Below are 13,041 nucleotides of genomic sequence, written 5' to 3'. Positions count from 1 at the left end.
ATGTTTCATACAGTTTTTGAATGTTTGTTTCTAGGGATATTTTGGCTAGATCACTAAAATTCTTGGAATCTAAAAGTCATGTTTTCTCTCACAGTAGCTGCTGCTCAGTGTAAGTGTTACGGCACTGCAAGGCACACTTAACAAAGCTCAAAATTTTAATACATTGCAGGGCTCATCCAAATTACAAAGCCTGTTTGAAAAATCTGCTTGTGCATGTGCATATCCTGTCACTTACAAAGCTAACAGTTGCTATCATGATTATCTGAATTTGTTACTGAGCTGTGTAGCATTCTGATTCTCCCTCTATATTCAAGTAAATATCTTTTAAATTCAGAGAGCGAAAAGTCATTATTTAGATTAATGTATTATAATATTGAGCTCTGAAGGTTGACAGGAAAGTGCTTCCAATATTTTCATATCATGACTGTAGAAAATGAATTAATTATGTCATGAGTTTAGTTTTAGCTATCCTCTTTCTGCATTCATTTTATATAAGTTACATTTTGAATGGATTCCGACGAGTTATAGCAAAGAAAATCATCCAAACTAATCTTAAGTCTTTATGGTTCTTGTTTATGATGATTAATTTATCTTGTAACCTTTTAAATAATAGTTGGCTAAAAATGGTGGAGTGGGGAAATGCAGATGAATTTTAGACATTCTCCAGTTGTCTTGAAGGCAATGGCTGTTGACACATCAGTGTTTTTTAGTGTTCAGCTGCCATTTACTGCACGTTTCTTTGGAATGCATTGCAAAATCCAGTAATGTGTGAGCCAGGCTAGTGGCACAATGATGCGTAATTACCTCTTTCATGAAAACTGACTTCTTGATGCATAGGTTTAAAAATGCATAAATTGAGATACCATAGCTCTTATTCCCAGGGTATATTTAGTGTGCTGAATGGTTACTCTTTCTGTGATGTTATTTCAGTTATCCCTAAATGTTTGGGTTTCCTCAGGTGTGAGGACATGGTAGATGTGCGACGGCTAAAGATGCTTCAAATGGTACAGTTATTTAAATGTGAAGAAGATGCTGCTCAGGTAAGGACTGACTATAGAACTTCACAGTTCTGCTATTTTCAGAGATGTTTGTTGGTTGAACTGTGTGAAATAGTCCTTAAATGTGTATGGAATAAACGTGATTGTGCTTTTGTGATGGCATGATGCTTCCAGATATTGAGGGCTCGTATAATGTGGCTACCATATAGCTCTTCACCCAGGCTGTGTCTTGGTACTAAATGCAAACTTTTCTCTATGATGAATCTAATTTAATTGGCAGTCTTGATTATGACATTTCTGACTGTTGTATGATTTATGTAATCATACGTCAGGTTTTATCTTAATCTAAATTAAAATGCCTGAATTACAACTCTCTTTTTCTAGAGCCATACAGGAACCATCAAACCACTTCTGCAAATATTATGCTGACAAATGCTTTTTTCAATTTTAAAGTATATTTTTCTCTTTTAATTCTTTTAAATTTAAGTCTTTTGTTTTTAATTACTTCAGAGTATTCACAAAGAGTAAAAGGTTATGGCAATGAATAAAAATAACAGTTTGGAAATTGGGGTTATATACAGAATAGTGATTTAGTTGAGACCTTTTCTGATTTTTTAAATGCAGAGCGATTTAAATTTGGCTCGGTGTACTTGATGATTTTCTTTTTAATCCGCTTTAAAGCCAGTTTCTATTCGTTTAATTTACTTCTCTTTTTAAGGCAGTAGAATGGTTAAGTGAACTGTTGGATGCTCTGCTTAAGACCCACATCAGATTGGGAGATGATGCTCAAGAAACCAGAGTTTTGTTGGAAAAGCATCGAAAGTTTTTTGATGTTGCACAGGTGAGTGGTGGATTATCTTCATTCTAGAAACTCACTTTTTGCATAGCTACAGGCAGCTTTTAGCTGTACTTGGTGTAAATTTGGGGGACAATAGTAGAGTTTCCACTGTTAACTGTTTTTGTAGTTTGCATCCATGCTTGCATAGGGAAATACTGATAGCCAAAATCAGTGATTAGATTTAGAAAGATTTTAAAGCTGCAGTACCCATATTGATGCTGACAGTCTTATGACCTTTGTCGGTTCTGATGGGCACAGGAAATGCAGAGCATAAAAGAAGTTTGATGTTGATAAAAATGGGAGATGTCTGAGACAGTTTTCCTAATGAATTCTGAAGTGATTGCAACGAATGTAGCAAAAATATGGGCCAGCCATCTGGCATTTTGGTAAAGCTGTGCATTACGGTGCAAGAGATGTGGGTTTCATGTTTGTTTCCAGGATATAGGTAAATGGAGATTGAGGCACTACATTGTATCTCAAAAGCAACTCTCACATAGATGCAGAGACTCCTGATGGGCATTAAAAAACAACAACCAAAAAACCCAGAAATATAGCTATCTACTTGGTGAACTAATTATTCACACAATTTGTAGATGATGTATTTCACTAGACTAGATCAGTTCAAGCGTGCTTTGTGGAATTACATCTAAGAGAATTCATCTCTTGCAGGTTTGTCTGTATTGTTACATATTGTCTATTCTGAAGCTGAAATTAGAATTTTATATGTACTCTGTTTTTTCTTTGCAGAGTACTTATGATTATGGGAGACAGTTACTACAGGCTACAGTTGTACTGTGCCAGTCTCTGCGATGCACTTCTAGGTCCTCAGGAGACACACTTCCGAGACTAAACAGAGTATGGAAACAGTTTACAATAACTTCTGAAGAGAGAGTACACAGGTTGGAAATGGCTATTGCATTTCATTCAAATGCTGAAAAGGTGAGTTGTTTTAGGAAGAAAAACTAGTTCTCTTTTAGTTGAAGTAAAATGAAAAATAAACATGTAAATTAAATCCTGCTGTGTATTTATTGGACTACAATCGAATTCTGCTTATTTTGCTTTCTCCATTTTTAGAACAAAATTAAATAGCATTTTCTACATTGAAAATATATTTTATAGTTCAGCTGTTTGAAATGTAAAATAAATCCCATAAAACTGTCAAAAATGTAAATCATTGTCTCTTCCATTTGATTATCCTAGTCACTTAGCTTTAAATTACTTACGATTGGAACATATTGACACGAGAGGGCTGTATAATCAACAATAATACCTAAGAGAGAAAAGACAGTCTTTGTGGTTAAGGCACTGGACTAGGAGCCAGAACAACTTGGCTCACTTCCTGGCTCTGATGCTGACTTTTTGGACAGGCAGGGGACAGAAGGGGGTTATTGTTAGGAGTACTCTGTGTTGGTATTGTCTTTATCATAAAAGTAAGTGTCCCACGACTGTCCCCTATGGGGTATTAGTTGTGGTCACAGAGAAGAGCGTGTGTAGCCTACCATAAAGTTGTGAGGAATAACGGCCCTTGCATTAGCTACTGCAGGACTAGCTGGGGGCACTCAAATGCATGAGTTCCAGAAAATGTTAGTTTGTGATTAAGGAAAAGGCAAATTAATTCTTCAGAACATACAGGTTATGATGATTTGGGGAATATGGGTTGTTGGTGCTGTATCATACAGCAAATGCATGAATGTACATTATCGCTTTTATACCACTGTTTTTAGAAAAAAAATTTATGGCGAGGATCTTAAAATCTATTTATCTACAGTGCACACATCATCATGGTATATGGTAGTCAATATAGGACACAGTGAATGCATAAATTCAAATTGATATTGAAGCACAGTCTTGTTGTAGAGTTAATCCATATATTCCTGACTTCCAATAATTTTTTTCTTAGTTAGAAAACATTTTGGATTTAAGGGTATTGGGAAGCTCAGGAGATTGGTAATGGGCTACCAAGTCTTGTGGCTATGCTATCAATTCAGATCAAATCTAGGTCAGTAGTGTCTGAAAGCTATTCAAATCTGATGATAAATGGTAAGAGTTGGTAAATGTTGTGACTGTCTCAGTCCAGCTCTTAATGGAGAGTTGTCCATATCACAAAAACTCTTTCATAATTGGAAATAATTCACTGACACATGTGTAGGCAGTCTAAGTAGAAAGAAGTGAATGGATATGCAGAGAATTAGCTTCTCACCCATAAAGGTAGGTAGTCTTCCTACAACTATGTTGTGGTATATTGGTGGGACAGTGTGAAGAACCCTGCACTGCTACTGCCCATATGCTTCACCAATTCAATTGATAAATCAGGACTTCAACATTGCCAGTCTGGTGGCAGACCTTTTACAAGCACCCCTTTTGCTCAAACTTTACCAAAAGAGGAAAAGGATGACTTTGGATTTAGGTGAAAATATAGTTAAGTACTGACATTAGGTCCAGATCCAGTGTAGCAATTTGTGTGGTCCTGTGTTTTAACCCTTTCACACCTGTTGAACTTTGCACTAGTGTGTAGAGTCTGAAAAACTGGTTGGAGTTCTCAGGAATAATTTGAGTGGCTCCTTTATTATTCATGTGCTTGTATTTCAAATTGCTGCTTGGCTTGTTGGCTGATATGAGTTATTTTTGTATGCATTTGAATTAGTTGTTGGAATACCTGGTGGTGAGTTGTGGTTAAATTTTTTTTATTTATTCATTTATGTATTTGGAACTTCTTAACAGTAATATAAAATGTAAAATGTATTGGCACACAGTGCAGCAGCACAGACTATCTTGTCAAGGTGGGTTAGTCATTTGTGTTAGATTTTTCTGAGTGTACTTGGATTGTTACAAATTGGTCTTACATAAATGTGTACATGAAGATGCATTAACTGTGCTGGTGAATGTCTCTGCAGAAGCTTGATACTGTCCACTCTCTCTTTTGTTTTACATTTTCGTGGTGTTTGTTACAGATTTTGCAAGAATTTCCAGAGCAGCCTGAAGCCATTCATGAAATGGAGCAATTGGATGAAATTGAAGCAGTTGGGAAATCACTGTTGGACAGATTAACAGTGCCTGTAGTGTATCCTGATGGGTATGGAACATGTTATTGTAATACTTTCTCAATATGCTTTTGTGACAGTTTGGCAGTGGTATGATTAGAACATTTAGTGTTTAAATTGTTCATATTTATAAATTGTCTGAAAAGCAGAGTGTACAGTGAGGTGGCAAAATTTGCAGAGGATACAAAATTACGCAAAACAGTTGTGTCCAAAGCTGATTACAAAGTGTTACAAAGGGATCTCAATGAACTGGGTGACTGGGCAAAAAAATGGCAGATGAAATTCAGTGCAAAGTAATGTAAGGTAATTGCAACTATAGATAAAAAATTATGGGGTTTCAATTAGCTATTATTACTCAAGAAAGGCATCTTGGAGTCATCACAAATAGATATCTATAAACATCTGTTCAATGTGGAGCAGTAGCTAACGGAATGTAAGGAACCATTATGACATGGATAGATAAGACAGAAAATACCATAATGCCACTGTATAAATCCATAAGACGCCCATGCCTTGAACACTGTGCAGTTCTGGTTGCTCCATCTCAAAAAAGATGTATAAGGATTGGAAAAAGTACAGCAAAGAGCAACAAAAATGACTGGGGTGTGAAACAGCTTCCATATGAAGAGAGATTAAAAAGTCTGGGACCGTTCATCTCAGAAAAGGGATTAAGGTGTATATGGTAGAGGTCTATAAAATCATGAATATTATGGAAAAAGTGAATAGGGAAGTGTTGGTAACCCATCTATGGAACACAAAAACTATGGGTCTCCCGATGAAATTAATAGGCAGGAGGTTTAAAGCAAACAAAAGGAAGTACTCCTTCACACAATGCACTGTCAACCTGTGAAATTCATTGCCATGGGATGTTGCTCACCGCCAAAAGTATAACTGGGTTCAAAAAAGAATTAGATATGTTCTTGGAGGATAGGTCCATCAATGGATATTAGCCAAGATGGTCAGGGACACCCTGCCATGTTCTGGGTGTCCCTAAACTTCCAACTGCCAAAAGCTGGGACTGGATGACAGCTGGTGGATCACTCACTGGTTTGTTCATTCCCTTTGAAGTATCTGGCACCAGCCACTGTCAGAAGACAGGATACTGGCTAAATGGACCATTGGTATGACCCAGTATGGCTGTTCTTACGTGCTTAAATACCAATGTAATGAACTGCTATCAGGATTTTTTTCTCAGGAGTAGAAAAGGGGGCAGTTCCACTCCATAGCTAGCCGATGGGGGGGAAAAAAAGCAATAGAAATAATCTGCCCATTGCTTTCAACCGTATTATTTATTTTCATGCACTCCATCAACACAAGGCACTCATACTTTGAACTACAGGCTTTGGAGCTTGAGTGAGATGTTCTCCTTCTGAATAGTGCTGCTGAGTAAGCAGGTAGCCACATTCTGCACCAACCAAAGTTTTCAAATTGTCTTCAGGTGCAGCTCCAATTAGACACTGCTGCAATAGAAATACAGAAAAGCATGCATGGTTCTTGCTTACGTAAGGCCTGGCTCTTCCCAGTGAGCTCACTGTTTATCTTTTGTGAACGCTTAAAATTCACCAATTTAATTATTTTTTAAACATGTCTTAATTTCTTTGTCCGTGAAATTTCCATTTCACATACTGAAAACTGGTGAAATGAGTTATCTGAAACAAGACCCAGTTGCTGGTCAGTCAGGGTTTTCCTCCAGGGATGATTGTAACCAGAAATCAAAACAATGGGCCAATGGGAGCTTTGGGGGAGGTACCCGCAGGGGAGGGCAGCACACGGAGCTCTCTGCCTCCCCCTCCCCGAGGGGCCACAGGGACGTGGTGCCGGCTGCTTGTGGGAGCAGTGCAGGGCCAGGGCAGGCAGGGAGCCTGTCTTAGCCCCACTGCGCGCCGCTGCCATCCTGGAGCCACTCCAGGTAAGTGGTGCCTGGCCGGAGTCCACACCCTGAATCCCTCCTACACCCCAACCCCCTGTCCTGAGCCCCTTCCTGCACACCGCACGCCCTCCCACACTCCGCACCTCCCGCACCCCAACCCCCTGCCCCAGCCCTACATTCATGGCCCTGCATTCAATTTCCCCACCCAGATGTGGCCCTCAGGTCAAAAAGTTTGGACACCCCTGCATTATAGAGTAGACAAGTATGCTTTTTGAAGAACTGCTCTGATTTCTGTTCCTGAGAAGCAATCTTACCTTTGGTTCGAGCAATTGCTGTTTTAGTTTGTATCTTGTTAATGAGACTTTGTCCATTTCTGGGAATGGAATATCTTTCTTACATGGAAATGGTGTTTTTCTGATAAACTGGGTCCATCTGTAATGCCTCACATGTAGTTGCTATTTTGAGGGGTTATAGTGGTGCTAGTATTTTTTTAATAGTCCCTTCTCTGAAATGTCACCTCTTTTTAAGGACAGTCAGGTTTTTTATTGTGCTTTGCACTTTTCTGGATAAATTACTGTAAGGGACATTTGTCAACTTACAAATCGTACTTCTGTCTGAACAGTTTTTATCTTCTCTTCTTACTTGCAACACAACTGATTGCTGTAGTTAAAAGAGATGAGAGGAAAAAATATTTTTCTCAATTTTTTTCAGTTTACTTTGTGCATTTGACATTTTTGGTATAGTCAGCTTCTCTGTTCCTGGTATAGTTGTCAGTAAAGTATTTCTTCTATAGGTCTTTTCCATGGCAAGAATGGAGAAAAATCTTTTTTTTTTTTTTTTTGAGAGCAAGGGACTATGGTTGAAAAACCACAAGAATTGACAGATGGACTCGGGCAAGTGTACTACCTGAAACCGCTTTTAACTCATTTTTTAAAGGTGATTAGATTTGAAGTTGACAGTGTCTCTATATGATTGAGTGTGCCATCCCTTTCTTTAACCAGTTTCACTCTAACTTCCTCTACCTCCTAGCCTGTAAGTACCGTCTGTTTGTTCCTGCAAGTTCAGCTTTCATGGTTAGGGAAGGTAACAGCAGTCTCAGGACAGCCAGTAGTGGTGCTGCAATGTCATTGATCACTTGTGTCTGTTGCTATATGATGAAATCAAAATCCCATTACTAAGACAATGACTTTGTCAATCCAAGAAGTAGCATTTACATAAGAAAAACTTCATATTCTTTTAGCATAAACTAAATTAATTAAATGGACAGTTTTCTTTTCTTGTAGCTATAAGGAGATATGTAATGTATTTGTGTAAGTTGTTGATATATTATGAATTTGCATAGCACATTTTGGGTGTTACTGCAATACAAATAACCTTTTTACTGTGTTGTAACATTTATTAAACAAACATTTGCCTTGCTGACTATTTGGACATTAAGGTAAAAACGCCAATAACAATTACACATTTTTAAAAAATGGATTTGGTCCTCAGAAGTGCCAGATTGGCCATCCTGCAGCTACAGAACAGAGCAAATGTAGCACAGGGAGTGGGAAAGCAAACTTACGTTGACCTGCTAACATGCTTCAGAGCTGTTCTGAAGGGACTGCTTTGGTGAATGAGTGGATGGCTCAGTCTCCCTATTCATTCTGTCCTGGGTTTATTTTCTGATCAGTCATAGCAAAATAACAATTTAGGATCTGCTCTAAGGCCCACTGAAGTTGGTGTTTAAAATTACAAGCAGAAAAGAACCTCTATTTCTATGCTGTTTGAAGTTTTCAGGATTTTATTTGTATTCACATGAGAATTCTAGTACAGTTTTACCTTTCTGTGTTTGTTTGTGTTTGTTTTTTAGTACTGAGCAGTACTTTGGGAGCCCAAGTGACATGGCTTCCACAGCAGAACACATTAGAGAGAAGATGAAGCTACTTAGCCTGAAAAAGCAGCAGCTGAGACAACCAGAAGCGACTACCCCAGAGAGCTAATAGACTGGACCCTTATCTACCAGCTCAGAATAAGATTTCAGTTTGTAACCCAGCATGTCGTCTGAATATTACAGCATTTAACATAATGCATTTCATAGCCATTATAAAAGCCTCATCTTTTTCAAAGTAAACATTGCTCCTCAACATCATAACACTGTACATCTGCCAAGCCATAATTATTTAACATGCTATGAAACCATAGATTTCAAGTATCTTATCAAAAGGAACTGTAAACCTTGCACTGAAAAATTGCTGTAAAGCTTTACCCTGACCTGTCAGTTGCTTCTTAGTTAAACAGCTGACATAAGCTTTGAATGGTGCTAATCAGAATGTAGAAATTCCACCTATGAAACAGTAGCTCTCTTTACCCCCCCCCCCCCAGTGATGTAGTATTTTTAGGCTGTAGGTAAGCTACCTGTTTGCGTAGACAGTGGTGACCCTATCATTTTAATTTGTAATACTTTAAAAATGACCATTTCTGTTGTGCCAATATGCAACCTGCCCATCAAATCTTTGATATATCAGATTCATTAAACAGATGTTTTCCTATTTGTATTGATATGTATTAAAAGCTGATTGTGCTTAATAAAAACCATCTTTTAAAAATCTGATACAAATTGGTGGTTCTGATTTATCTTCCCAAATGCGAATACTATGTTCATTACATACTCAAAGTTGGTAAAACCACATTTTTACGAAGTCCGTATCATTCTTCTTAAGGGTCACATTATGGTACCCTTCATAGCTGAGTAGTGCCTTTCTTTAGGAGTAGTTCCATTGATGTCAGTGGAACTACGCCTGGCGCAAGCTAGGAGGGTATTACAATCTGGCCCTCAATAACTGGGTTTTTTTATTTGTTTTTAAACCAGGAAAAGTCAGCAGTGCACAATAGCAAACTGTTACGTGCACAAGACAGAGGACAAAACATTAACAAGGATGGCCCTATAAACTCTGTTGTTGTTCATGGTTGGTAGGTGTTTTCTGTGTTTCATTTATGATCTTTTGACACCTATAATGGGAGAGGATGGTCTATGCCCTTTGGATTGAAGATGTTGAGCCGTGTGGACTCTAGACACCTTCACTATTGCTTCTCGGTGGTTGAAGACTTTCATTTCATTAGAAGTGGTCAATATGAAATTCCCAAACAGTTTAAAACCATTAAAAACAAGATTTATTAAGAATAGGAAATCAGATTAAAAGAAAATAAACTCTATGCATAATTTGGCTAGCCTTTCACCCTGCAAAAACTAATCCAGATACATACCATTCATGTCCATACAGGAAAGTGAAGTCTCACATTTCCAGAGTATGCATCCTTTCTCCCATCTGATCCTTTTTGAAACCAGCATGTCAAAAAGTCAGCTTGCTGCTTTAGGTTTCCTGTGTCATGTTTCCCACTTACTTGACTCATAGTACTGCTGTACTTTTTTGGATTTCTTTGATGTGCTTGATTTCAAAGTGTGTGTCTGCAGAAAGAGGAGCATTCGGCTGTCTCTTATGGCTTTTTCTCCAAATAAATTTATCATTGTAATGGTTGGATTGGCTATACCATCAGTTGGCTACACAGTTGGCTACACCTGGGAGGGAGGGGGTTCCATAAATCTTTCATAACTTAAAAAGTTCCTTGAAAGTTAGGTATATTCACACAGTAGTTGTTTAAGTTCATCATTACTTAAACCCTACTCAGTGAGCTCTCTGCCTTCCTTCTAGACTAAGGCCCATGCTTTCTCATGTTAATAATGGTCCTGGCTAGAAGCTTCAAGCTAAATCTATCTTGTCTGCCTTTGAGGAGATGGTTCACTTTTTCCATGTAATTCTCTAAACTTCATTTAGCTCCATATCAAATGTGAGTTAATGATAAAGAGCAGCTTGTCAAGAAGGAAACCAATTTAAATTTCAAATTTTGAGGGGTTTCTAAATAGTAAATATATATTTCTTTAAAAAGCTTTTAAAACCCCCCCTTATATTCTTTAAAAGAAACTGATCCTCAATGTAACTTGTTTACTAATTATTTGTCACTTTCAACTTTGGCAAATAACTTCTTCATGGAGTGAAGGTAATTATCTAAAAATTGGGGCTTTTTTAAATTACTGTATTCAAAGTGAACTGTTTACATCTAGTTCAAATTGTGAATATATAAATAGTGATTTCTCATTACAGCAAATGGCAAATCATGTCTCAAAGTACTTTGGCAAGAAATAAGAATCTTTTACAAGTGTATGAATATATAATATACTACTGCATCTAACTTATTTTTACAGTATATTTATGTAATGTTATTTTAAAATAAGGTTTACAGAACTTTACAGTATAAATGCTCATTTTAAAGGTTTCTTTAATATTACAATAACCAATTTTAAGTAAGGTTGAATTGTTTGATTCTAAGCAATGAGAATGTGGTTGTTATGTTCTGGTTAATTTTTGGGATGAGAGAACTTTACTTGGGAAGAGCAAACAGAATGAACGGTATTTAACACAAGACACAAACATGAAATTAAATCAAGCCATTAATAAGCGCAAAGTCTCCACTTTCACAAAAGTTGTTTATAAAATCTTATTTGTTGAAGACAATAAATAAGGGGCTGCAGCATAAAATCCTGGGAGAATGCTAGTGTTCAAAACAGTAGATTTGCTTGTTATAAACTAAGGCTATTTGCATATTTGTGTTCTACTTGGTGGCTCAATTACATACTCTAATACAGGGCAGTTTGTAACCATGTGGTGCATCCAGCTGACTGCAATGCTGTTCATATGAGATACATACATAATAACTAAGACGTGTTCCCTGCCCCATAGCCTCTGCACATGTAGCTTTTGGCTTCTGCTATGAAGACTGTCATGGCTACAGGAATGAAGATTAAGTTGTGCCCAGCTGCAACAGGACACAAGCCAAGGATTGCCAAAGCACATTGGCGCTCTGACCACACCCCCTTTCCTTTGGTCCAGTCCCTGACATGGCCTCTGTGCTATGCTAGCTCTGTGTCACAGAGGGAAATCCCTCTTTAGTTCTATAGCATAGAACATCTAGAATGGGGAAAGGTGGGAATCTGCCCCTGTATCTTTTGTAAGAAGAAATGGCTATAGTTTCTCAAAAAGAAAAGGAGTACTTGTGGCACCTTAGAGACTAACCAATTTATTTGAGCATGAGCTTTCGTGAGCTACAGCTAGTTTCTCAGTTCCAATTGCATAAGTGCCAGTTGTCTCTACAAATCCTTCCTTCCTATCAATGCTCTTGAGCTCAACTGTTACATCTAAAGGTTTAATTTAATATAATTTTTTTAAAGCTTTTATTGAATTTAGCTAATTGGAAACATTTTCATGATGGCTTGGTATTAATTATATCTATTTCTGGTGATATTGTGCTACTGGACTCTACAAATGTATAGCCCTTAGCACTACCCAAGAGGATGGGACCTTATACATGGGAATCTTGAAGGATACAACTGTGTTTAAACAATCTGTGTTGTAACTTGTCTGTTACTGGAAGCTTTTCGGCCACAATAAGAAAGGGTTAACAAAGTAGTTAGATCTCCTTACTCTCATTCAAAGAACAAGCCAGAGGGGAGCAGACAAGGTCTCAATCCATGCACACAACAACTGCAACAGCCAACAGATGTGAACTCCAGGGCTACCAAGAGTGAGTGACCTCTTTTTTTAGATGATCAAGTCTCCCAGAGTTAAAATAAATCCCTCCAATCATTTAACTGGTTTATGATGTCTCCGGGAAAACACTTGTTGTCCCTTGTAAAAGAGGCAAATCCTGGAACAGAAAATACACAAATAGAAAGGCGAAGAGTTAAGATGTCACAGCCGTTCCACTTCTTCACAAGTACTGTGAATCCTATCAGATCGATTTTCCTCATTGTTACGTTGCTAGCATAGGTTCTTAAAACATCACTCTCCGGTGGGTAACATTCTGGTGTGACTTCACCCTGGAACCTAAATCTGGTGTTTAAAAATTTAACTGATCCATCATTTGAACCATTATGCTATATGTCTCTCTAACTTCCTATATCTTTGCTATTGATACTTAATTAGCCCCATCTCCATAGTACCAGATGCCTTTCTGTCAATCTGTTCCATCTTGTATTTAGCTGTGACTCTCTAGTTACCTTTTCCAGACCTGAAGAAGAGCTCTGAAACTTGAAAGCTTGTCTCTTCCACCCACGGAATTTGACCCAATAAAAGGTATTGCCTCATTTATCTTGTCTATCTTTTCTCTGTTAATGTTACTTTTCATTTCACAGGGTAAGGAAGGGGGGAGACAGCACTGAAATACTCCAAAGTTCCATTGCATATAGAAAAGCAAAGG

The 13,041-nt window shown here is 37.7% G+C and overlaps 1 protein-coding gene across 8 annotated transcripts in view; it reads left to right on the top strand.

Annotated features, from left to right (window-relative positions):
- SESTD1 (SEC14 and spectrin domain containing 1) overlaps positions 1-9,309 on the top strand; it is a 125,435-nt gene extending 116,126 nt beyond the window's left edge. For 7 of the 8 annotated variants that reach the window (XM_084644121.1, XM_084644123.1, XM_084644118.1 and 4 more), the window contains 5 exons: positions 959-1,040; positions 1,717-1,839; positions 2,584-2,775; positions 4,788-4,909; positions 8,600-9,308. In XM_084644121.1, the coding sequence (XP_084500247.1) occupies positions 959-1,040; positions 1,717-1,839; positions 2,584-2,775; positions 4,788-4,909; positions 8,600-8,729 (649 nt within the window). In that variant the 3' untranslated portion in view covers positions 8,730-9,308. Of the gene's footprint in view, positions 1-958; positions 1,041-1,716; positions 1,840-2,583; positions 2,776-4,787; positions 4,910-8,599 lie in introns of all 8 variants that reach the window. The other variant, XM_084644124.1, reaches the window with a different exon arrangement.
- The last annotated feature ends 3,732 nt before the right edge of the window (positions 9,310-13,041 follow it).

Source organism: Lepidochelys olivacea (genome assembly GCF_965140295.1).
Source record: "Lepidochelys olivacea isolate rLepOli2 genome assembly, chromosome: 11".
NCBI classification, from domain to species: Eukaryota; Metazoa; Chordata; order Testudines; family Cheloniidae; genus Lepidochelys; species Lepidochelys olivacea.
This window is presented reverse-complemented; position numbering and strand designations above follow the sequence as displayed.